The sequence below is a fragment of the Cotesia typhae genome, unplaced genomic scaffold (assembly GCF_013202065.1).
Source record: "Cotesia typhae breed Kobodo isofemale line unplaced genomic scaffold, CoteBio_Ctyphae scaffold_121, whole genome shotgun sequence".
NCBI lineage: Eukaryota > Metazoa > Arthropoda > Insecta > Hymenoptera > Braconidae > Cotesia > Cotesia typhae.
In genome coordinates this window covers 1,540,296-1,564,433 of record NW_027423773.1, presented here as the reverse complement: position 1 = coordinate 1,564,433, position 24,138 = coordinate 1,540,296, and the positions used below count along the sequence as shown (strand labels likewise).

Here is a 24,138-nt window from a genome sequence, read left to right as displayed (position 1 = left end):
CTGACTCAGCAATCATGTTAGATATCGCAACTGTTTTTTTTTTCTTTTTCAATTAAAATTATAAACAGAATTCGTATTAAAATTGTAATAAGGTAAAAGAGCCAGTTATTGACACTGGCCTAGTTATTTGACACTTGCAATTTTATTCTAATTAAAAAAATCAAATGTTCTCAAAAAAGCAATTTTCTTAAAATTTATAATTCAAAAATTATATTTATTAATTTATTAGAGTTGATTTGTTTTTTTTTTTTAATTAAAATAAAATTGCAAGTGTCAATAACTGGGTCTTTTACCTTAATAACCTTTAAAAATACCTATTTGTAATTTAATAATCAATATATATATATATATTTTAAATTATGCAGCAAAATTAGTAACATATAAATGACAATTCAAAGCAATCGGCAAAAAAAATGATGCGCCCTTTTGGCTTTAGGTCACTAAATTTTCAATGTCCTAAAAGCTAAAAGGGCGTATAAGTTAAAACATACGCCCTTTTTAGCTTTGGAAATTTATTTTTTTATTTTTAGAATTAGAAAGTGTTAATAAAGCGATTAGTAAAAAAAAAAAATTTATACGCCTTTTTGGCATTAGTAACGCGATATGTTACCTGGTTCCTAATTGGTTGATCAAAAGGAACCATTTAGACGCATGCGCATAAGAGCGCAAAAGTCATTATCTGGAGCAAAAATCAATTAAATCATTAAATTCTCACAAAAAATAACAAACAAACAAAATTTCGCGTTTGTAATAGTGAAAATAATAATAATAATAATATAGACATAGAATATAAATTAAAAAAAAATGTTTTCCAATAGTTTCAATCTCTTCCGAAGTGAAAAAAGTATAAAATAAATTGTAAAAAGTATTTTATTCTCTTGAAAAGCTTGTTGTGACCTAGTATTAAAATTTAAAAATTTATAAAAAAATCTACAAATATAAATATACAAATGTATTTAATTGTAGTGTAGATATAAAACGGGTAATTATTTTTTCCAAGCTTTCATCTTCTCCCATTTAATCAAATTTTATTTTATTTTATTTTATTATTTTCCGTCTAATTTTTTTTATTACTCAGCATTTATTTCTGGTTTTTCTCTCTTTTTTCATCGACCTTTTCGTGCTCACTTGATAATCTTTACAGTTGAGCAACGCTCGAGACTCGCCATCAGCAAAAATGTTTTATTTCTCGTGGAAAAAAAAAATTTTAAAAAAACATCCGAGTGACTAGAGGCATTGGGAATACTAGGGTCCGAGGGGATCCACCAAATCTGAATAAAAACTAAAGTATTGCATTTTAAATATTTAGTTTCATTTTTTTTTTCCATCAACTTAACGTTGTTCATTACCATATAAAAATAATGAGTTGCTATTTAATTCGTTGTTTTTAAAATAATCATAAATTCGTCGAGTGTAAATAAAATATTTTTTTTTTTTTTCATACCCTTCATTATGATCATTTGTAAATATCATGTGCTTTTTAAGGTTTTTTGCACAATAATAAAAATAGTTATAAGAATTTTTTTGATAAAATTATTTAAATAATTTTTACTAAGTACACGGTTAAAAAAAAAATTTAAAAAAAAATTTTCAAAAATAAAAAAAAAAAAATTTTTTTAAAAAAAAAAAAAATAAAAAATTTATTTTTAAGAGTGTGACTTAGAAAAATCAATTGACCTTTCAAATTTCAAAGTCTCTGATAAGAAATATTAAAAAAAAAATTCTTTAAGTAATTTTTTTTATTATATCTTAATAAAGTGCATTGTGATTGAAATTATGGGACAATTGCTCGTAAAACTTAGGCATGCGTCGCGGAACCGTAGCATTTAGCAGCCAGCCGGATTTGGAACCAGCTGGACCCAGGAGAAGCTTAGCCGACATTTATAAGCTTCAGTGGAGACGCGAAACTGAGGGTCCCAATCGATTGGGAGTTTTTCAAAGGCTGTTTAGTCTGTTTGGAAGCCGGCCTAACAGTAGAAAGACTTCAACTGCTTCATTTACTGGTAAATTTTAATAATAATAAACTAAACCTTAAAAAATATCTATTGAAAAAAATTTTTAAAAATTCGCTCGAGGAATTTTTTTTAGTTTATTAAATTAGAACAAAGTGACTGCAAAGTTGCTAGTAATAATTATTACAATTAATATAATTACAGGTGTAGCGTCAGCATTAAAAGTGCACATGGGTTACATAGCGGGACTGGTACCGGGTACAAAAGCCTCATCAACATGTCAAATGAACATGCCCCAGGGCTTACAATCCAGCCACCACTGCGGATCGGGACCTATTATTAACATCACCAGCGACGAGGAGCGGCGCTTAAGTTTGGGCTTAAGGCGGAAGGAAAGCAGCGAACCGAGGGTTAACTTCAGTCTTCCTTCTAGTAAATATTTTATTCCATCAATTATTAAAAGAACATTAAAAGAAGAAGAACTCACCCTGATTAATAAATCTAATTTAAAATAGTTTAAAAATTTTTTTTAAATTCCTAATTCTACTCAGAACAAAAGGTTCACTTAAGCCAAGAAAATATTTTTCTTCCGAATTATTATTTTGTAGAGAATTATTATTATAAAATAATTTATGATTTTTATAATTTTTAAGGAGGTCCTTTCGCCATCAATGTTAAATAAAAAATATTAGATTAGGCATAAAATGTATTTTTATCTATTATTTAAAGTCCTTATTTATCTACTAGTCAAGTTTAATTTATTCTTCACCGTGGAAATTTTTGAAAAAAAAATTTCTAAAAATGTTAGTATTTTTTCCGAGTCTTACGAGAAAGTCAGACCTTAACAACTTTCTCGAATTATGGCATGAACTACCGATTAGATGGGGTAAAAAAAAAAAAACTCAAAATAAGGTTTTCGAAATATTGAGGTTTGATTTTTTGCAATAAAATATATAGATTGCCGTGAAATTTATGGAGAAATTAAAATGATAAAATCACAGAAAATTTTTAAGTAACTTACATTTAAATGGAGTCAGAAAATTTGACAACGTTGCGTAGCGCGCGAGCTTCAAATCATTCAATAAATTCACACTAAACTTTAACGCACTTATGTTTTTCATTCACACTTATTAGTTAATTTATTGTTAACAAATTTTCATATTTGATAATTGAAAAATAAAACAATAATTAAAAAATACTAGCATTCTTGCCATGAGACATTACAATGTTATGCTTTTATGACTAAACATTTTTAATTAATTTATTTATTTACACTGACTGCAAAAACTTAAACGTGGTTAAGGTTCTATTGTGCAAATGAAAATGTAAGCAACCGAAATATAGCGTTGCCAAATCACGGACAGGTTACTAACAGCTAATTTATAAGAGTCAAATTAATTTTTGTATTTAACTATTTTTTTTTTAATTTTCAAAATTTCAACGATTAATGCCTCATTTGCTATTTATTTTTTTAATTTAGAAATTTTTGTGGGTTTTTTATTTTAATCTATCGAATATTGACTACTACAGCTGTTGCGACTCAACTGGAGCGAAAGGACTTCCTTAATTAATTTAAAAATCAATAATTAATTAAAAAAATCGGGAAATTCTACTCCAGTTTTCGGAAATTGATTTTTAATTAACTTCCAGAAGCAAATGCAAGCCAGACATCATCCCGTGAGAAGATTCGAGGATCTCCACGGTTTCCGCACCGAATAATGCCAGCAACTAGCCTGAACACTATTTCCGTGGATGTCAACGCGTCTCAGCCTCTGCGGTGGCACTCCATGGAAGACGCATCGCGTTCCAAAAGTCAAAATTCAACGCGCCGTAATATTGACGTCAATATTTATTTAAATGCTAATAATACTACTAATAATAATAATAATAATGTTAATGTCAATAATAATAGCAACAGTCTATTGGGACAATACAGTTACGCGGTTAATTACGACGTTTGGGCGACGCACCAAGTTGGGATTCCCCTGAGTGAATTAGCAAACACTGCTCGAGGACAGCGACAACGACAACTTAACAATGATCCTCGAAATAATCAACAGTCACTGATTATTCCGGCTGATTCTGATGTCAGAGCTGATGATTTGCTCGCCTGTGATTTCAGCGAACTCTTTAGGGACAAAAATATTTTATTCGCTCAGAATAATATTGATGAAACGCCTAAGGGGAGTAGTAATACCGAGGCTGAGGAAGAAAATCAAATAAATAATTCATTAAGCAATTATACTGATAATTATAATAATTATGATAATGGAGAACCTTCTAATAGAGATGTAGAGACTGTTATTGTTGAAATTGAAAATACTTATCAATCAAGGTGTGATGATAGTGATAATAGGCAAGGTTGTATAAGTGAGGATGATAATGCTGCCGTTGGATCTAATTGTGATTTGTCTGATCGCAATTATGATACACAATAATTTATTAAATATATTTTTATTATTATTTCTTACTCTGGTAAAAAAAAAAAATTTTTTTATTTTATTTGTACACGGAAAAAAGTTAACTGTAATAAATAATAGTCGATTTGTAATAAGTAATGATCAATTGCTAAAAATTACCATTCTAAACTACAATTTAATTTATTTGAAGACAATTATTTAATTGATTAAATTTTATTAAATATTTTTTAACAGTCAATAAATATTTATTTTGGACGAAAGTAAATTTATTAATTGTTAATTGTTAATAAATTGTTGATTTAAAGATTGAAGATATAAAGAGAGTAAGAAATAATAGTTTTTATATTCTATATAGTTTATTTAAATGTGCCAAATGAAATATGAAATGTTTTAATCACTATCGGGACCAATGGAGTATTTTAGGGAAGTAAAAAACGCTTCAGGTTGATATTCAAGGGAATTGTCTGGCAATAAATATTATAAGAAATAAGATTGTAATTATTCGCTATTAAATTTGAGGGTATTGAGAATTGGTGGATTTGCAAAAATAATTATTATCATGCTTATAATTTTTTTTTTTTTTTAAATATTATTAAAATTGAGGTAAATAATTTCTCTGTTGGCCAGTTAGGTAGACTTTTTTTTAAATTAATATTTTCAGTGTATAAAAAAATTTTTCATTTTTAAATAATTAAAAATGATACATAAAAAAAAATATAGAAGAAATAAGAAAATTTTAAATTTAAAAATGTCAAGAAGAAATAAAAAAATTTTAATTTTAAAAATGTAAAAAAGAAATATTAAAATTAAAAATTACAAAGGAGTAATACAAAAATTAAAAAATACAAAGAAGAAACACAAAAATTTCAATTAAAAAAATTTTTTTTAATTTTTAATTTTAAAAATATAAAGAAGAAATACAAAATTTTAAAAAGACAAAAATTAAAAAATACAAAGACAAAAAAAATTAAAAAATAAAAAGAAGAAATATAAAAATTAAAAATTTTAAAATACAAAGAAGAAATTAAAAAAAAAAAAAGTTTAATTTGAAAATATAAAGAAGAAATACAAAAATTTTTAAATAAAAAAAATTTGAATGCAAAACTACCAATTCTAATAGCGAAATTACTTGAATCATAGCGCAATAATAAAATACTCGAGTAAGTAGATATAAATAACTGCAAGAATAATAAAGAAATATAAAAAGAATTGAGCATGGATTAAAAAATGTAAAAATGGTCCTGTTATTCAGTACCCTCGTCTATTCTCTAGTACCTGCGTCTGTTAACAATGTCAACAGTATTAAACTGCATCTTGATTAATTATTTTGTCTCAAAAATAACGATTAAAATTAATAAAAGTGATAATAATGTTTTTCCTGTGGTTTATTGAGTGTTTACATATTAAAAGTAAAGTGTTTCATATATTTGTGTATAGATGTTTTAAGAATGATGTCTACTTATTAATTAACTATAATTTATTTAACTAAACGTATACTGTTAATAATTGTGCAATAAATATAATTAATTAATTAATATTAATTATATCAATTGAAATGACAAATCGAAAAATATACATGTATGTAAATATATTCTTCTCTTTTTACTTGCATTTGTTCATTTCTTCCTTTTTTTTTTTTTTTATTTATTTTTTTATTGTTTTTTTATTTATTTATTTATTTATTTATTTATTTTTTTTTTTTTTTTAAGGAGATTATAATTAATGAAAAAAAATTTTTTTTTATTGAATTTGATGGGAAAAATAATAAGTTTCCGATTAAAACAATAAAAAAATAGCTTTCCACGGATATTTAATAAAAAAAGATGCACTTACTTGAATGGGCCCTTTGCCCTTTGGTTGATCCTTGCAGCGGATGGAGTTGGATGAATTTGGGCTGCTTAATTTATTAAATGCACTGACTCGAACAAGATTTCACTTATTTTAAGATTCACCTTTATAAACACCAAAATTTTACACTTTCACAAATTTTATTTAACGTAATTTACATTAATTTATTTAAACTAACGTCATTCAGTCTCCCGTCATGACACTGAAGTTGGCAAACATTAAAAATTAATTTAAAATTTTATAATAATGCAATTAAATTAAATTAAAAAGTTTCACATGTAAAAATTAATAAAAATTACAAGTGAAAATATTTATAAGCATTTTTTTTATTGTAATTGATTTATTAAAAAAATTTTTAAAATTAACAGCTGCACTGCTAACTTCAGTCTTATCCCCCTTAGGGTAAAATGCGCAAAATTAATGTTTAAGAGATTTTAATTTACTTATTGACCGAATTCTCGCCAAAGTGCAGACAAAATTAAGATGAGGGATTTTAACACGACACGGGCCCGTTAAATTAACGCCGAAGTCGAATTAATTAACAAAGACCAGGAGTTGGCTTTGTTTCTCGTTTTAAAAATGCTCGCGGTGCTCAGTTTGCAAAATAAAAGTCCCCACTAGTTCACTAGCAGTCACGTAGGTTATATTTTATTGTAACTATAGAGACTATACATTATACACTACAGAGACTATACACTATAGTGTATAGTCTCCATAATTGTGGCTTTTGCGCATGTCTTTAATTTGCGCGGGAGAATTTAAGAATTTAAATTTAAAAAATTTTATATTTTGTTTTCATTTTAAAAATTTCAACGATTAATTCCTCATATACTATTAATTTATTAATTTTATAAATTTTTATGGGTTTTACACTAGTATTTTCTTATTAATTAATAATGATAAAAATTATTTTTTTATTTTTATTTATTACAATATTTTCCTGTACATTAGCATTTTTTTTTAAAAGCTTTTTTTACATACTGTTTACATACAATAACCAAAGTAAATTGTAATAATAATAATATTGATAAATAATAATATATTTACCTATAAAAAAATAATTCAGTAGTTGATTAAAATTCTAGATACAAAGAATTTAATTTACCAAACAATTAAATTCATTTTTAATAATTTTGCAACAGCCTTAGTTTTTACTTATAGATATTTATAAAAAAGTTATTAACTTTTAAAAATTATAAATTATTTTACACATTTTTTTTTTTATTTTTTTCTAAAGAAGAAATAAAAAAAAAATAATAATTATTACTTAATTATTAATAAACATTATTACTTATGACGGAGATTAAAAGATAATATAGAAAGCAGTATTGTAAAAAATCAATACAAGACGAGTTGCTGCTAATGATTACTTCATTATTTTAAATCTAATTATTTATACAATAGGAATATTCTATTATATTCATTTTTAGTTATTAAAATTAAATTCTATAAAAGTAATAATGCGTTGTTTATTCAATCGAGATAATTATCCTCTTAATAATAGAAACAATTAAATTTAATCGACCTAAATTAATTTATAAATAATGAACAATTGTTTTTTATCTTTTTAATAATTCGTCATTATATTTGTGACTTTTATCGGATCAACCGAAGTGAAAATATTGAAATTAATTACAAAAAAAAAAAAAAAAAAATGGATGAATTCGTTATTTTTTTTTTTGCTATTGTTTTACAAATAAAAATATTGTTGCTGTACAATTAATCGGAACGTCATTAAAAAAAATGAATAATTTAAGGAAGAAAAAATGGATATTTATGCAGTTGAATATTTATGAAATGAATTGACTTAATCATACATTCACTCATACGTTAATCTAATTCTTCAAAGAAAATCATAAACAAAGATTATTTAAAATTATACAATTTAATTAATTTTGTGTAAAGATAAATTAATATAAAAATAAAATACTTAAAAATTAATTAGTTGCCTAAAATAAATATAATAACCCATAAAATAAAACTTACAAAAAGAAATGATCCGTATTAATTGCAATTACACCATTCCGCTCATAGACACAACCTGAAAAATTTTAACCAACAAATTAAGTAAAAATAAAAAAATCATTTTACGTGTCAATAGGTAAAAGGGCATGTTCGTAGACATATTGGGGATAAAGGCGTACAAAAAAAAAATTTTTTCGAGATGCAATGTATTTTTACTTTAAATGCATAAAAATGATGAAAAAAAATTTTTTTTAATTTTAAATTAATTTTGATCAAAATTTTTTGGTATTTTAATACTTTGATTTCCGAAAAAAAATTTTTTTTAAACATCCTTACGGCTCCCGGGACCCACTCTGGATGCCATAAGGGCGTATATTAAAAATTCTATTATTTTTTTTAAGTCCAAAAAAATTTTTAGTTTGAAGAAAAATGTTTTTTTGCATTTCTACACGTTTCAAGTAAAAATACGTCAATTCCCGAAAAAAAATTTTTTTGGTACGTCCTATGGCATCTGTAACGCGATGTATACCAACTAACCCTTCCAATAGGCCCTTAACCTTTTAACACTCAATTTATCATGCAAGTAGTCTCGAAATTCTCGTCAAAATACTCACATTAGCATTATCATCTTCACAATCATCAATTTTAATTTCCTCTGGCTTCGGAGTAGGACTAGCGGCTTTAAACTTCTGGGGACACTTAAGCGCTTTGCGCGCCTCAATGCGTTTTCTATTCAAAAAAGCCATGCCATGTACCCTGAGATGCATATCAACCGCGAGTTTGTTCTCAAAAACAGCAAAGCAAACATAGCACTGATTAGACTCAGTAATTTTATCTTGCTCCTCAATTTCATCCAGCGCGTCAGGCGCGTACGCAGTATTCTTCTGCAAGTAGCTAATGGGATCATTAATCCCATGAAAAGCCTTCAAGTGCATCTGGAGAGTGGAAGCGACAATAAAATTATCTCCACACTCCAAACAAACCAAATAGTGTCCCCTGATCCGATGATTACTCGCCAAATGTTCCCTCAAAACATTAACGTCCTTGAACAAGCAATTGCACTTCTTGCACTTAAAATTCCCCTCAATATCTTGAAGAGACTCCTGAGTAACGCAAAACCCCAAATTATTCCCTCCAAATTTATCCACGAGTCTCTTTCCGTTGCTAAACAACGGCCCGTAATTTCCCCGTCTGCGTTTTTTGGGCGTCAGCATCAAATCCGAATTACTCCGCTTCATCCCCGTGTACTTCATAATTTCAAAGTTAGTAAGTCTTCTTAAACAAGGTGTCATACTCACAATTCTATATCCCGCTGAATGAAACTCTCTAAAGTGATCATTAATCACATACCAATTAGTATTAATTAATTCTCCGCACAAATGACAATTATAATGAACCATTTCTTTTTTAAAAAGCGGCCCATTCATAGCCAGACGTTGTTTTATCCTTACAAATGATTTTCTTTGAATAGAAACTCCCTCAAGATTAAACAAATCATTTCTTATCATCACCTTGTTGTCTTTAACACACTCAATTTGAACGACATCTTTTTTATCATCCTCTTTATCAAGCTCCAGAAGATTAACATTATTAATCAAAACTAACGGCGGCGGGGAGCTTTTTCTCCTGCTAAAATTATTAATAATAGAAACTTCATCGTGAGTCCCAACATCTTCAACTTTCTTCGGCTTGTCGTTCTTCTTAATCGCCGACAAAGAAACTCCAAGCTTGGACAATTTCTCGATAGAATTTTTGATCATTTTATTTTTGTCATCATCTTCATCGCTGCTGTAAGCCCTGGACATAGAAGTGACGTCAATGATCTTCAGCGAAGATCCAGGTAGCTCTATAATTTCTTCAGCTTCCTCAAGCTTGTGATTAACCGGCTCGTCGGCTTTCTCCGTCCTAACATCAATAATTTTAATCGGCATAGCGGAGTCTCTTCTGCGGTTGATGATCTCCACGGAATTGGCATTGACCTGCTGATTAAACGCCTTGGAAGAAATAGGAAACGCATTAACAATTTTAATACTCGGCGAGGGGGGTCTGTCAAGCGCCACGGGGCTCACGAGGTTCATTTTAACAAACACGGAAAGAGTTTCGCTGGTTATCACCTCTTTAAGCCGCTCCGGGTGGGCTTTGAAGACATGCCGCTGGATCAAATGTCCGTTGATCGAAATCTCTCCCATGGAAAAATTGCAGAACGGACAGATGTAGTGCGTCACTTTGTCAACAGTTACATGCGCTGCGACGTGCTCGCTGAAAGCCTCGGGCTTGGTGAGGCACTCTCCGAAGTTGCACTTGATCAGCCGGCTTGCGTTGCTGAACTGGGTGTTGATGATCCCGTGGACTTCGCTGTTGTGGGCCCGGAATTCGCTGAAAGAATCAAACTTCTTTCTGCATAAATTACAGAAGCACACGCTTCGAGAGTGGATTTTAAAGTAGTGCCTTGCCAAATCTTCCTTGGTTAAAAAGCCCTCGATTTCACAGACATTGCAAGTCCAAGATTGGTGAGTTTTAATGTGATAGCACTGCTGCCAAATGTGGATCTCCAAATGCTGGATCGAAGGAAATTTTTTAAAGCACTCGGGACACGTGTAAGGAAATTCCTTCATGTGGAAACACATGTGGACGTTGTACCGAGCCAGAGTTCCTTGCCTAGCGTTGCATAAATGGCAAACGTGGTTGTAACACTGGCAATAAATGTCTTCTTGCTCAGAAGGTTCAGAAATACCAACGATGTAATTAACAGGCTTGAGTTTAAAGTGACACCTTTCGCAATATTTATTAAAGTTATCAGCTTTCGCTTCCCAATTGTCCGAGTGATAGTGAAGCTCTTCATTAATCTTATCATCATCAGTCATTTTTACATTTCGATCATTCTCCAAGTAGATTTTAAATTTACTCAGCGCCATTTCATTCACTGTTTTAACGCTGTGAACGTCAATATTAGTCTTCTTATAAATTTCATTCGTCTCGATTATATTATCAATCAGCGGCTTAACTCGCTTTCGAGACTGCTGGAAGCTCAAGATCATAGCTTCTCTGTAAGCCCGGACGGTGTTTTGCTTCTTGTCTGGAGCACAGAGCTTTAGAACACTCGGGCCTCGGTCTACTTTCTGAACCTCAGCTGGAAAAGCCTCACAAGACAAAGGATCTTCTTCAATCTTTTTATCCAACTCCTTAATTTGAGCCTCTGGCTTCAACAGACTCTCAATAGGCTTCAGCAATGTCTTCCCAATTTTAGCGACATTCGTAGTGGCTTTCTGCAAAGTCTGCGGGGAATTTTGCCCAATTTTAGAAACTGTCTGTAATCTCTGGTAAGTTTGCACCGTTCTTGGAAATTTAACCGAGCTTTGACTAACTGGAACTAACTTAGGCCCGCCTTGAATAGTCTGGACAATTTTAGTGCCCTTAGGAATCGAGGACAACTGAACAGTCTGACCTTGAGGCGTATAATTAATCAAAGACTTCTGGCGAATTTGTCCAGAAGCAACCAAGTTCTTTTTCTGCAAAAGTTCCATTTCTTTTTGCAAAACCTCCTTGGGTTTATGCAGAGCCTCCATGGGAATCAACTTAGTGCACTTGTCCGGCGCTACAGAAATAGTCTTAAGCCCCGAGCCGTCCCTAATTTGCAAGACAGTTTGCTTGGCTGCCGCAGATGGCGTTGACAGCGTAGAGGACGCTGTGGTCAAAGTAGACACACTTTTTAGCATTTGCGCAGAAGTCACCAAAGTTACAGGAACTGAATTACCCGACAAGATTTTTAATTTATTTTTAACCACGCTGAATTTAGGAACAGTGTACTTTTTTTCTCCGTCTAACTTTGAAGCATTGACCGGTTTGGGCACTTGCTTAAGAATTACAGGCTTCATTCCCGGCTGGAAGAACACCCTGCCACCACCGGCTTGTTTAAAAAGCTTGACAGTGTCTTGCCCGCTGTTAGACAAAATTTGTACGTTTGCCTTAACCTCGCTTGACTTATCAGAATTATCTTTGTTCTTATTTATTATAATTATCTGGTTCTTCTTACCCGCTCCGGTAATATTCGACAGAGTTGTTGTCTGAAGGGTATTTGAAGAGGAAATTTTTAAATTCCGGTTTATTAAATGAGTCACGGTGTTTCTGTTTAAATTAATGCTATTAATATCAGCCAAGTTTGCTAATTTAGCAGAAGGCTTATTAATTACCTTCAATAAATCTCCGGTAGTGCTCGGTTCCGAGCTAGGGGGTTCTGTTTTAACTACAACAGAAGGAACTGAAGCAGGTGGCGCTTCAGCCATTAAAGAATCATCAAGCGAAGCGCAATCAACGAATTCTATTTCATTTAAATCGCTTTCTTTTGGAGAGTTCTCTTCATTTTTAATTAAATAATTATCGCTATTGCTGTCATTGTCTTCTTTAGGGTCTTGGACGTTATTAATAGCGGCCAATTCATGGTCCTTGACGGACTTTATCAGTCTATTGGCCCTGACAATGTCAAACTCGTGTTGTCGGATTAGTTTACCGACTGCATTGTCGTCAGAGCCTGTTACTGTCCACCATTTAAAGTTTACGTTCTCTAGGCGCAGCCAGTCCATTATGTGGATGTTTTTTATGAACATACACTCGAACAGTGTCCTCGAGACACTGTCCAGCTGAGCGTACTCGTCGGATTGGATGGTCATCGGAATTGGCATCAGCATCATGTCGCACATGTCTACTGCTGTTATTCCGTGGTCTTTTAAATGCCCGAAAAATTGACATTGGTTGTAGAATATTAAAATTTTACCCACCCGCTCGCCGCCGGTTAGTCCGCGAGCTTTGAAGTAAGCGCATCTTTTCTTCAACTCGGCTTTGCAATCCGCGCAAGAGATACTTGAAGATGGGTTACTTTGGGGAGCTTTTTGGTGTGTGCACTCTAATTTTGTACAGTGGCGGCACCAGTACCCGAGGATCCAACTGTATCTTGCCATGTGGTCGTCAAGGCTGCTTTGGAAGTGGAAACTGGAAAAAATTAGTTTGATATTAATATTTTTATTTTAATAAATTTATTGAGCATGGAGTTTCATACTACTTGCTATTTTTAGTCGGAATTTTGTCGTAAAATCTCTTAACTAGTAGAGTTCAAAAATAAAATTAGTTAAAAAATTTTTAAATGAGTAATTCTCTGTAAGAATGTTTTTTGCTGTCCCAGGAATGTTTTTTTATTAAAAAAATTGTTATTTTGTAATTAAAAAAAATTTATCAGAGCCAAAAGGGCGTACAAAAAAAAATTTTTATTCACTTTTCTTACAGATCTAAATGTTATAAACATTTTTAGCTTAGTTAGAGTGAAAAATAAATTTTTTTTACGCCTTTTTGGCTCGGCAGAGCCAAAAGGGCGTAAATGTTGACATGCGCCCTTTTGGCATTAATAACGCGACTCAATTTTTCTCATACAAAAATTTCTAATAATTACTGATTGTGCAGCGCCACCTAGATAAATTTTTACTGTGCAAAGAAATTTGTTAAAAATTCTCACTTGTAAAATTTGAATTTAAAATTCTTAAATAATTCATTTAAATTTTAAAAATTTTTTAAATAATTAATTAAAATTTCTTATATAATTAATTAAAATTTCTTGAAATAAATTTCATTTAATTTTTGACTTTAAATAATATTTTTAATTAAAAAAATACTAAATTTAAGTGATTAATAATCAACACCCTGAAAAAACAAAAATATAAATAAAACACATTATTAAATAACAAACAAAAAAAAAAAAAAAAAAACAATTACCTATCACCACATTGATTACAAGCATATTTTCCTTTCTTAACATCAATATTATCCGCCAACTTGCTAGGAATCTCCGGAGTGGAATACAAATTATGTTTAACTGGAAAAACAGCATCTTGCAGCGCCGTGTAATACTGTTGACCCCATTTAAAGGTCGATTTTGACTTCTTGATCCTGGGCACTGTCCTCGCAAACTCCGTCATTTTGCTTAACCTGCAAACCAATAAAAAATCAGTAACTAAAATTTTATAACCTCAAAATTAAAAAAAACTCTTTTAATCTTCATTTAAATTAAATGTACAATTGTTTGTCAAACAACTATAAAATTACCTGTTGTATATTTATAATTCCCGCGCAACTTAATAATTAACTTTATTTAAATTAATAATTGAAAACTTGAAATTATTAATTGTTAAAATTTTTTAATGAACTCCGGAAACTCAGCGCGTTATGTTAGTTTTTACCAAAAATTGCCCATTGTAGGATGTAAAGACAGGTTAGAAATGTTCATTCCAAACCAATCAGTGAAATGCAACCTACTGGCCAATGAATGCACTATTTCCGTGTCCTAACATTCTTTCGACCAATCAGATAAATTTATAAATATAAACACACACTTGCTATTATTAATTTTACAAAAATATGTCATTAATTAAATTAAGATTAATTTCTTACTGAATATTTAAATAAAAAATTGTGATTAAACTCTTAACAGTGTCAATTAACAAAAAGTAATAACACTGAAGTTTTACAGACATTAAAAATTGTTTTAGAATTTTTTAGCAATTAAATTATTAAAAAAAAAAAATTTATTAAAAAGTTTCACATTTAAAAATTAATAAAATTTATAATGCAATTTTTTAAAAATAATTTTTTTTTTAAAGAAAATTAAAAAGTTGTCTCATTTATTTTATTAATTAAATTACAATTAAAAAAAATTTCTAAAACATTGCACTTTCTAAAAATTTTGAAATGTCAGCTAACTTCATTTTCATGCAATTTTTTTTTTGTAATTGATTAATTAAAAAAATATTTTTAAAATTGACTTCAGTATTATCAAAAAATAATTTTTTTCTTACCTTTTTTTTGATTAATTAATTATTAATAAATTTTAAAAGTTACTCCGTTTGTCTGAAAAAAAAATTGCAATTAATAATTGAACAAATTTGGCGAACAACAATGAGAATAATTACCACGTTTGATAGTTGAAAACAATTGCAGTGGAACATTATTTTACTGGATAAATCCTGAAGAAACTTGTCAAAAAAAAAAAAAGGAACAATTGGTGAGTTTTTAAAAAAAAAAATAGTTTTTTTTATTTAAAACTGTTTAGATACTTAAGTACTTGCTAAAGTACTCGGATCTTAGCGGTTATGACTACAAATACTTGTTTATTTTTGCTTATAGCTTTTTACTCGATAGAATAAACCTTCTCGTGTGATTGGTCGGTAACAAAGTTAACAAAGTAGCGATCTTTGCGCGCTCTACTAGAAGTTACACAAACTATACATGATTTATTAATTTATTTAATTTCAATTATGATTTTTGTACTTGAAATTTTATTAAAAAAATTTTTAAAAGTATTTTAATTTAAAAATAAAATTTTTAAATTCCAAAATAATTTTTAAAGAGAAATTTTCACAAAAAATGACAATTATAAATTATGAATATTAATTTGTCCACTAGAGCGCGCTAGTTTATTTGTAAGTTCTAAATTTGATAGTTGTAGAGGGCGTAATTACGATTTCCGTGGCGCCACTTGTATTTTTTTAGACAATAGTTGACTTCATGCGTTAAAACTATTTGCGAGAAATTGAAGATTTTTATCGCTAGAAGAAATGACATTGAAGAGTATTTAAATTATTTTGATTATTAAAGAATTTAAGTGGTTAACAGTGAATTAAAAAACACGTTGAATTAAAGACATTGAAGATGGATTACAATGAAGTCAGCTGATGTGTAAAAATTTTTTGTTTAAAAAATTATTACAAAAAAAAATTTCATCTGTAAAAAACTTTAAGAACTGTAAGTACAACTTTTTTAATAAGTGTGAATTTAGCAGACATCTGACAATTTTTTAATAATTCATAAAGAAATTATTTGTTACTGAAGAAATAGTATAAAAAATGCACATGGAAATTTTCACAAATTTTTTCTATGGAATTTTTTAGATTTTTTTTTTTTTACAACCATTAAGTTAAAATTAATCTGAAAATTCTCAAAAATTAGCTGTATGCTGAATTCGACCTCATCTTTTTAAATGTAAAAAAAATTTTAGTTCTAATTTACTAAATTTAAAAAAATCAAAAATGTCGGCGTTTATTATTGTTAAAAACAGCTGACACTTGACAACTTTTCAATTCTAATTAACAAACAAATTTATTTGTTTATTGGTCAAAAAATTATTTTTAGAAAATTGCTTTTTTTTTATTTTATTTAATTTCTACACGTCAACTTTTTTTTGCGATTATTTGTAAAAAAAATCCTGAAAAATGTAAAAACTGCAAAATTAATTTTCATAAAGAAGACATATATTGGAATTCATAGTTGATATATTTTATTGATAATCAATTCAGGTATAATTTTTTTTTATATTAGTTCCATATTTTTAGAGGCGTTAAAATTATTTCAGTGATTGATTTTGCTTGTGAGGGCGCACTTTGGCTTTCTCACGAGCGCAATGTGCATGGCTGTGATTTCTTAATGAGTTGAACACATTGTTATTCAATTTAACGTCGAAGCCTCCGGTGTCTCCGGTGGATATTCCAGGAGGGAATTCCAGAACTCGACAAGCATTTATTCTCGAGGACATCAGGATGTCGTGCTTCGTCACGATTTCGGATCCTGCGTTTGATTTCTTGTAGCCGCACCGTGGAATTGAGGCATATTCCTTCTCGATTTCCTGCAATCAATCAATCTTTTTAGTACATAATTATTTATTAATTTATGTAATAAAAATATTGGTTTTATTTGGGTCACTTTTTACATGAGTGTATTATTTTAACAAGTTCATTTATTTATTCATTTATTTTTTTTTTTAAAGATAGGAAATGATACCAAAATCAGCAGACGTCGGAAAATGCTTACTTGTATTTTTACAACAATTAAATTACAGAAAAATTTTATTAAAATTTTTTAAAACATTTTTATTAAAAAATTCCACGGCTGAAAACTCCGAAAAATACAAATAAAAATTTTTTTTAACAATTAATTTACAAAAATTAAAAAAAAAAAATTTGTAAAATGGAAATTAAATTAGCTATCTGAAAAATTTTTTTATTGAAAAAATTTCACATGTAGAAAATTTTAAAAATCATACTTGAATTTTTTTTACTTGTAATTTAATTTAAAAAAAAAAAAAAAAAAAAAAAATTGAATTGCTAATAATTGATTTGTAAAAAAAATTTAAAAAATTGACAGTCAGCTGACTTTAGTATTATATATATTTTCTATTCATTTCACAGCTTTAAAAAATCAATAAATAGATTGTTCAAAAATATCTTCATGATATTATATGACTCACCACAAAATGATCCAATTCACGATCTTCATCGATTTGCTTAACTATGTCAGGACAATTTGAACTCGTACGAAAGTTAGCGAATGATATACCAACTGTAAATATAATTTGCTATCAAGATAAATTTATTTTAACTAAAAAAATAAATTTTCATTGAAAATAAAAATTAATCGTTGACAATAAAAAAAAAAAAGTGACCTAAAAAAAAAGTCAATAAATAATTCAAAGTTTATAAATAAAATTAATGATTATAAAATAAAAATATACCTTTGGATCCTCGATTAAGTTTATCCTCAGTGCGTTTAAGCATTAAATCATACTCATCGTTAAATTGATTTTGCAGTAATTGCGCAATAACTCTATCGCTATTGATATTGTCATCTTCAATATCAACGTCCTCGAAAGTTACGTGATTTTCAGTAACTTTTTCATCCGCATACTTTAAAAATTCACTGAGACAAAAATTAATTATTAAATATCAAACTTTAATTTTTTTTTTAATAAATTAAATTTTTAAATTATTAATTTAATTAAAAATACTCCAAGGTTATGAGTAAAAATAAAATTAACATACTTTTCCAGTTTTTTATGGAAAGACTGCTCGGCAGTTATTTGATTGAAGCTTACTGCTTCTGCTGGAGGAATGGGAGCCCACGGAGATGCCATTACTTCCTAATTAATAATTAAAATTACAATAATAATTTTTAAAAATATTATAATACAAATGAACACAGTGAGTTTAAAAATATTTGTAAATGTAGAGGTGATCTAAACAAAATAGTTAGGTTAAATATAAATTTACTATACTGTTTACTACGCCGTCTACATTAACAACAATAATATTTACAAAATTATTTTTGTGTACAAGTTGGTATAAGTACAGTAACATAGGATTTGTTTTTATCGACTTATATTTATTTATTTAAATTAATTTAGCAGTTATTTTGACAATTTTAATAAAATTTTTCATAAATAAATTGACAAAAAAAAAAATTGAGGTAGAAATTTAAAAAAGTAAAATTTTTTAAAAAAAATAAAATTTTTCTAAAAAAATTTTTTTGTTAAAAAAAATTTCTTTTTTTTTTAAATTTGTTTGTTAAAAAAAAAATTGTTAAGTGACAGCTGACTTTAATGTGATATTTATTTAATTTTATTATTATTATTATTATTATATATAAAAATTTTTTTTTTTATGTTTTAATGACAAATTTATTTTAATTTGTCGCTTCTATTTCTCCCAAGAAAATTTGTTTGTCGCTTGAACCTGAGCACACTGTAACAAAAAAATAATCAATTGATATTTATACCAAAAAAAAAATTATTAAAAAAAAAAATAATATTAAAAAAAAAAATTAATGATAAAAATTACCAATTGGTTCTTTGGGATGAAAATCAACAGCATTAACACTCCCATTATGTCCGGGTAACTTATAAAGAATCCTCCGGCTGATGGTGTCCCAGATATAGTGGAACCTGTCACTAGATCCAGCAGAGACTTTGCTGCCATCTGGAGACCAGGAACAGCGCAATAAATTCTTCTCAAAATTATGCTGGTGTCCTGTAAAAATTTTAACACACCTCTCAAAAGGTGCGAACGGTCTGACATCCCAAATACGAAGTGAGTTGTCCATAGAATTTGACAAGATATAAGACCCGTCGGGACTTAGTCTCAGTCCGGTTATTGAATCAGTGTGTCCTTTTAATTTGTAAAGCACTGCATCTTTTCTCAGATCCCAAATTTTAATGTCGTTGTCAATGCCGCCGCTTATCACTTGCTCAGCTGTGTCGTTAAATGTTACTGCAGTCACCTAAATTAATTAATTAATTAATTAACCAATTAATTAATTTACAAGTCAATAAATGTATTTATTAATTAAATAATTCATTATTTAATTTGTTTATTAATTAAATAATTCATTAATTGAATAATTAATAAATTAATTTATTGATAAATTAATAAATAGAAAAATAAATTACCGGGTAAGAATTCTCGAGAGTCTTACACTGTCCTCGTTTACGCGGGTCCCATATTTTTATAGTGCAATCATCGCTACCAGAGCACAATTGTGTAGGTCCTCGACGCGCTCCACCCACTGAATTTACAAACCCACTGTGTCCTTTTAATTTCTTGACCCTAGTACCGGCAATAAAGTCCCAGAGCCCGAGAGTCATGTCAGTACTTGCTGTGTAAACAAAATTACCATCTGGACTGAAGTGAATTTCCATTACTGCTCCACTGTGGCCTGACATTGCACCGATATTTTCGCACTCTCCATAAACGTTCCATATATCTGAAAAATAAAATCAGAATTTTAATTTAAAAAAAAAATCAGAATTTTAATTTTAAAAAAAAAAAAAAAAAAAAAAAAATCATATATTAGATATAAAACTAACATGATATTGAAATCAGCAGACATCTGACAATTTTTAAAAATTTTGTCAAAATTAAATTATTATTAAAAAAATTAAATAAAAAAATTTTTTCAATAAAAAAAATTCTATAAATTTTTAGATATCGGCTAACTTAATTTTTATAAAAAATATTACTTACAAAATTTTTAAATAAAATTATCAGAGTAAATTTAAAAAAAAAAATTTTTTTTTCTTATTAAATTTTGCAAAATATTTAATTTAAATAATAAAAATTACTTACAAATTTGACGATCAAAACCTGTAGAAATTAAATACTGTCCTTCTGGATGAAACTCCAGAGAAAATATGTCACCTTGATGTCCTTCCAGCAACATAATTGGAGAAGATAATGAGGAAGTTCTTGGTGGACCCTGAAATAAAATTAATATTAATTTTTTATTCCAAATTTAATTTTTACTTTTGAAATAACAATTGTTTTTGTTGATATAAATTTAGTAAATACTCAACAAAGAGTATAGGTTATAATTACACTTTGAATGACGGCTTTTTCCCGGCTGCTAAAAACAACTTCATTTTTTGTGCGTTTTGATGCTGGAACTAAAGCCAAAATCTCGTCACCACCTCCAGCTTTTCTTTTATCCGCTCCCGGCATTTTTATTAATTATTTAATTATAATTTTTTAAATTTAGTAATTGTAAACTTGTGAGCAAACGTTATAAACACAACTCAACACAACGTTGATGAATATTACAAATATAGGCTATGTGCGCGCGCATATTTCAAAAAAATTCCTGTAGTTGGCGCCACTTGTATTTTCCATCAGCGCGGTTAAATTAATTTTACTTTGGTCTGTCCATTTGAAAATTAAAAAAATTTTGAAACAAATAAATTATGACACAAAAGTAGAAAAAAAAAAAAAAACAATTGAGAAGGAAAAATTTTTAAAAATAAAAAATGCAATTTTAAAAAAAAAATTTTTTTTTGGAAAAAATCTATTTGTTAAACAAAATTAAAAAATGGTTAAGTGACTGCTAAGTTAAATGTCATTAATAGTACTCCATTAAAATTTCTTTAAATAATTTTATTTTTTAATATTATCAGTATGTATTAACTACAGATACTTTTTAATCTACATGACTACAATTTAGGATTAAAATCAAAAAACTGTTCCCAAGGAAATTTATTCAGTGGTTCCAAATCAATTTTTGGTTCTTCAATGGGTTTCCAATTTGAATCGAAATTTTTTACTTCACCTGCAAATTAATAAATTAAATTTTAATTATTGTTATATTAAATATTATTATTATTATTAATTATTATGATTAAAAATTTTGAAAACTTGCCACATTTTTTTGAATATTAAAATATCAAATTAATAACTTACTTTCAGGGATATTTTCAAAATTCTCCGTTTTTCTTTCTACTCCATTTTTGTCTCCCTTGGTAACGCTCGTGTAAATTTTATCTCCAATTTGGCGTTTTATAGTAGTTTCACAATTGCCCTCGCTGTCAGTAACACTTCGGCGTTCTTCTACGCTTCCATCTGGGCGTCTTATTGTCTGCGAGGTGACAGATTTTCCAAATGAACTAAAATTAAATTTACTTCGGGGTACAACGGGACAATTATTGTTAGGAGCTAGCTGGGTTTCATCCACGTCTTTCCAAATCCGTGAAAAATTTTCTGCGCTTATTCTGAAAAAAAATTAATGTCAGCAGTAATAATAAAAATAAAAATAAAAAATGATAATACTCAATTGAAAAAAATTTAACATAGTAATATTAAAAAAAATTTATAATTACTTTCCATCCAAATCTTTGTCAATTTTGTAATTTTTATCTTGAGGATTTTCAGAAGCAAAATCATAACCAGGTTTCAAAACTTCATCACGTGGACTTAATTTTATTTTATTAGATGGCGGTAGTAACTCAGGCAAATTATTCTGATGATCTGAAATCAATAAATCAATTTTTAGAAAAACTGTGTTGAAGTTTTTGACTATCACGAAAATTAGCTTCAAAAATATTTTTTTTTTTTTCCCACAATGTACTGTTAAAATCACTGATTGACGTTATTGAACATACATGCGGTATCATACTCACAAAAGAAGATAAAAAGTGATATAAAATTATAGAACAATAGATAATACATGTCATATCTTATTACAAAAATAAAATTGTCTATTAATCATTAATTTATGAAACTATAAATTTAAAGAACTTAAAGATATAAATTTTACTTAACGATTTAACGTTCGTTACTTCAGAAAATTTTTTAAATAATTTATATTAACTAAAATAAAATATTTAATTTTTTTTAATACAAAAATTGTAGTAAAATGTTACATTTTCGTAAAATAGAAATTCCTGAAGAAAATCTAAAGCTTGTTGAAGAAAATACCAATGTTTTTGTAAATGATGAAGAAATAGGAAAAGGAACGCTTTATGTAACTACTAAGTATGCTGCATAAAACTAATTTATCAATATGAATAATGTTAATGTACTGTATTACTTATTTTTTTTTTTTTTTTTCAAGAGAATTAGTATGGATAAATAATATTACCCAGAAAGGATTTTCCTTTGGATACTTTCAAATTCTTCTTCCCAATATCTCGCAAGACAAAGAAGCACATGAGCAATGTCTTAATATTATGGTTGATATTGACATTAATCTTTTAGGTAAGAATTTTTAATTTAATACTTTCTTATTTAAATAATTAAAAATTTTTTTTTCAGAGCGTGTTTTTACTGAAGTAAAAATCACACCTGACAATGCGGAAAATTTGAACAACTTGTTTCAAGTTGTATGTGAATGTCATGCTTCATTTAATTTTATGGATACGTAAAACAGTAAACTATAAAATAATTCACTTAATAAACTAAACTAAATTAAACTATTTACCAGTAATGGCTTCACCAGCTGCAAAATCCTGATTGAAACTGAAGTTGAAGAAATCCCTCATCATACTATCAATTTGCGATTCAAAGTATCTTGACATTTCCAAAGGATTTGTAAAGATTTGGAAATGAAACCCATTTGGACTTTGATTAAATCCTCTCGAATAACAATCAAAATTTTTATTTTTATTTTTATTCAACTCAAGTGATTTATTTATTACTCAATAAACTTATATCTATAATTACTACCTGTATTCATCAACATAGTCATCACCATCTTCCTCATCATTCTGCCAAATAGGATTTCGAAATTCGTTACCAGAGTGTTGACGATCATCAAATCTATAAAAATCAAAGTTGTTAAAAATTTATTCTAGAATTTATTTAACCAAAAATACGGAGGAAAAAAAAAAAAAAATTGACATTTATAAATTTAAAAAAAAATGCAATTTTTAAAAAATTATTTAATTGTTAATCATTTTTTTTTTATTGTAATTAATTATGACATCAAAGTTAGCTGTCACTTGACAATTTTTTAATTTTTTTTTTAACAAAAAAATTTGCTCCAAAAAAATTATTTTAAAAAATTGCATTTGTAGTTTTTTAAAATTTCTAAATGTCAATTTTTTTTTTTTTGCTATAATTTATTTGATAACACTGAAGTTGACAGATATAAAAATTTTTTTGGATATTTATAGCAATTAAATTATTATAAAAAAAATTAAATTAAAAAGTTTCACATGTAAAAATTAATAAAAATTACAAGTAAAAATTTTTAAAAGCATTTTTTTATTGTAATTAATTTACTAAAAAAATTTTTTTAAATTAACAGCTGACAGCTAACTTAATTGTTATTTTATTTGTTATAAAAATTTGTAAAATTATCAACTATCAGCTGTTAATTTTAATTAATTAATTTATTAAAAAAATTTTTTAAGTTAACAGCTGATCGTTAGTTTCACAATAATATAAAGAATTTATTGGTTAATTGCTATTTTTAATTTTTAATCAATAATTAATAAAAAAAAAAAATTACCTGCGATTGTCGTGATCCTGTGTTAGGCTTCCACCGAATAAATTTTGGAATAAATCTCGAAAAAACGGCATTTTGCATTAAAAATGATGAAAATTATCCAAAAATTATGTCATTAACCAGTGAACACAGTGAACTAGTGAAATGTACCCAGGAACTAATATTATTATTATTATTATTATTATTATAAGTCTACCTTAACCTCGTGTTATTCAATTTATTCAAACAGCTGACACAAATATGACTTTTATATAAAATCTTCAAGACATCTTGAAGGTTATTTTTATGTATTGCGTCGCATTTAATTTTAATTACAATAATAATACTGAAGTAAGCCGTCAGCTATTAATTTTAAATATTTTTTCAACAAA

At 27.8% G+C, this 24,138-nt stretch overlaps 6 protein-coding genes across 7 annotated transcripts in view; 2 read left to right on the top strand and 4 right to left on the bottom strand.

Annotated features, from left to right (window-relative positions):
* Nucleotides 1-5,926, top strand: part of Gaba-b-r3 (gamma-aminobutyric acid type B receptor subunit 3) — a 49,622-nt gene extending 43,696 nt beyond the window's left edge. The window contains exons 16-18 of the mRNA XM_074252515.1: nt 1,803-2,003; nt 2,157-2,384; nt 3,603-5,926. Of these exons, the coding sequence (XP_074108616.1) occupies nt 1,803-2,003; nt 2,157-2,384; nt 3,603-4,390 (1,217 nt within the window). The 3' untranslated portion in view covers nt 4,391-5,926. The remainder of the gene's footprint in view (nt 1-1,802; nt 2,004-2,156; nt 2,385-3,602) is intronic.
* A 2,280-nt stretch (nt 5,927-8,206) lies between these two features.
* On the bottom strand, nt 8,207-15,329 carry LOC141533724 (uncharacterized). 2 transcript variants are annotated; one of them, XM_074252749.1, is made up of 5 exons: nt 15,139-15,329; nt 15,025-15,076; nt 13,946-14,158; nt 8,800-13,171; nt 8,207-8,261 (listed from the first exon to the last, which is right to left on the bottom strand). In XM_074252749.1, the coding sequence occupies exons 3-5, from the start codon at nt 14,146-14,148 to the stop codon at nt 8,235-8,237; spliced, it is 4,602 nt and encodes a 1,533-aa protein (XP_074108850.1). In that variant the 5' UTR covers nt 14,149-14,158; nt 15,025-15,076; nt 15,139-15,329; the 3' UTR covers nt 8,207-8,234. The 2 variants fall into 2 exon arrangements, with proteins under 2 accessions (XP_074108850.1, XP_074108851.1); XM_074252750.1 differs by lacking the exons at nt 15,025-15,076; nt 15,139-15,329 and adding an exon at nt 14,276-14,428.
* A 271-nt stretch (nt 15,330-15,600) lies between these two features.
* LOC141533947 (uncharacterized) lies at nt 15,601-22,732 on the top strand. Its single transcript, XM_074253063.1, has 4 exons — nt 15,601-15,970; nt 22,171-22,293; nt 22,373-22,515; nt 22,573-22,732. The coding sequence occupies exons 2-4, from the start codon at nt 22,175-22,177 to the stop codon at nt 22,680-22,682; spliced, it is 372 nt and encodes a 123-aa protein (XP_074109164.1). The 5' UTR covers nt 15,601-15,970; nt 22,171-22,174; the 3' UTR covers nt 22,683-22,732.
* Nucleotides 16,480-18,261, bottom strand: LOC141533943 (serine/threonine-protein kinase RIO3). Its single transcript, XM_074253060.1, has 4 exons — nt 18,040-18,261; nt 17,733-17,917; nt 17,469-17,560; nt 16,480-16,847 (listed from the first exon to the last, which is right to left on the bottom strand). Exons 1-4 carry the CDS (start codon nt 18,129-18,131, stop codon nt 16,569-16,571), a joined length of 648 nt encoding a protein of 215 aa, XP_074109161.1. The 5' UTR covers nt 18,132-18,261; the 3' UTR covers nt 16,480-16,568.
* On the bottom strand, nt 18,589-20,569 carry LOC141533941 (U5 small nuclear ribonucleoprotein 40 kDa protein). Its single transcript, XM_074253058.1, has 5 exons — nt 20,368-20,569; nt 20,119-20,248; nt 19,443-19,756; nt 18,835-19,273; nt 18,589-18,738 (listed from the first exon to the last, which is right to left on the bottom strand). Exons 1-5 carry the CDS (start codon nt 20,488-20,490, stop codon nt 18,680-18,682), a joined length of 1,065 nt encoding a protein of 354 aa, XP_074109159.1. The 5' UTR covers nt 20,491-20,569; the 3' UTR covers nt 18,589-18,679.
* On the bottom strand, nt 20,905-23,989 carry LOC141533942 (uncharacterized). The gene is made up of 6 exons (XM_074253059.1): nt 23,771-23,989; nt 22,984-23,076; nt 22,739-22,893; nt 21,639-21,786; nt 21,223-21,530; nt 20,905-21,091 (listed from the first exon to the last, which is right to left on the bottom strand). Exons 1-6 carry the CDS (start codon nt 23,839-23,841, stop codon nt 20,976-20,978), a joined length of 891 nt encoding a protein of 296 aa, XP_074109160.1. The 5' UTR covers nt 23,842-23,989; the 3' UTR covers nt 20,905-20,975.
* Nucleotides 23,990-24,138: the final 149 nt, after the last annotated feature.

What these genes read in the sequence shown, in the direction of transcription:
- LOC141533724 (XM_074252749.1), bottom strand. Translation starts at nt 14,148, where the DNA reads ATGACGGAGTTTGCGAGGACAGTGCCCAGGATCAAGAAGTCAAAATCG. An exon ending in TGTAATCAATGTGGTGATAG is followed by an intron (nt 13,172 to 13,945) that starts GTAATTGTTTTT and finishes AATTTTTTCCAG; the next exon opens with TTTCCACTTCCAAAGCAGCC. An exon ending in GTGAAGATGATAATGCTAAT is followed by an intron (nt 8,262 to 8,799) that starts GTGAGTATTTTG and finishes AAAATTTTTCAG; the next exon opens with GTTGTGTCTATGAGCGGAAT.
- LOC141533941 (XM_074253058.1), bottom strand. Translation starts at nt 20,490, where the DNA reads ATGCCGGGAGCGGATAAAAGAAAAGCTGGAGGTGGTGACGAGATTTTG. An exon ending in AAAAAGCCGTCATTCAAAGT is followed by an intron (nt 20,249 to 20,367) that starts GTAATTATAACC and finishes ATTTTATTTCAG; the next exon opens with GGTCCACCAAGAACTTCCTC. An exon ending in TCATCCCAAAGAACCAATTG is followed by an intron (nt 18,739 to 18,834) that starts GTAATTTTTATC and finishes TTTTTGTTACAG; the next exon opens with TGTGCTCAGGTTCAAGCGAC.
- LOC141533947 (XM_074253063.1), top strand. Translation starts at nt 22,175, where the DNA reads ATGTTACATTTTCGTAAAATAGAAATTCCTGAAGAAAATCTAAAGCTT. An exon ending in ACGCTTTATGTAACTACTAA is followed by an intron (nt 22,294 to 22,372) that starts GTATGCTGCATA and finishes TTTTTTTTCAAG; the next exon opens with AGAATTAGTATGGATAAATA. An exon ending in TATTGACATTAATCTTTTAG is followed by an intron (nt 22,516 to 22,572) that starts GTAAGAATTTTT and finishes TTTTTTTTTCAG; the next exon opens with AGCGTGTTTTTACTGAAGTA.
- LOC141533942 (XM_074253059.1), bottom strand. Translation starts at nt 23,841, where the DNA reads ATGCCGTTTTTTCGAGATTTATTCCAAAATTTATTCGGTGGAAGCCTA. An exon ending in CAGGATCACGACAATCGCAG is followed by an intron (nt 23,077 to 23,770) that starts GTAATTTTTTTT and finishes TGATTTTTATAG; the next exon opens with ATTTGATGATCGTCAACACT. An exon ending in AGCTGGTGAAGCCATTACTG is followed by an intron (nt 21,787 to 22,738) that starts GTAAATAGTTTA and finishes TATTGATTTCAG; the next exon opens with ATCATCAGAATAATTTGCCT.
- LOC141533943 (XM_074253060.1), bottom strand. Translation starts at nt 18,131, where the DNA reads ATGGCATCTCCGTGGGCTCCCATTCCTCCAGCAGAAGCAGTAAGCTTC. An exon ending in ACTTAATCGAGGATCCAAAG is followed by an intron (nt 17,561 to 17,732) that starts GTATATTTTTAT and finishes TTATATTTACAG; the next exon opens with TTGGTATATCATTCGCTAAC. An exon ending in GTGAATTGGATCATTTTGTG is followed by an intron (nt 16,848 to 17,468) that starts GTGAGTCATATA and finishes GATTGATTGCAG; the next exon opens with GAAATCGAGAAGGAATATGC.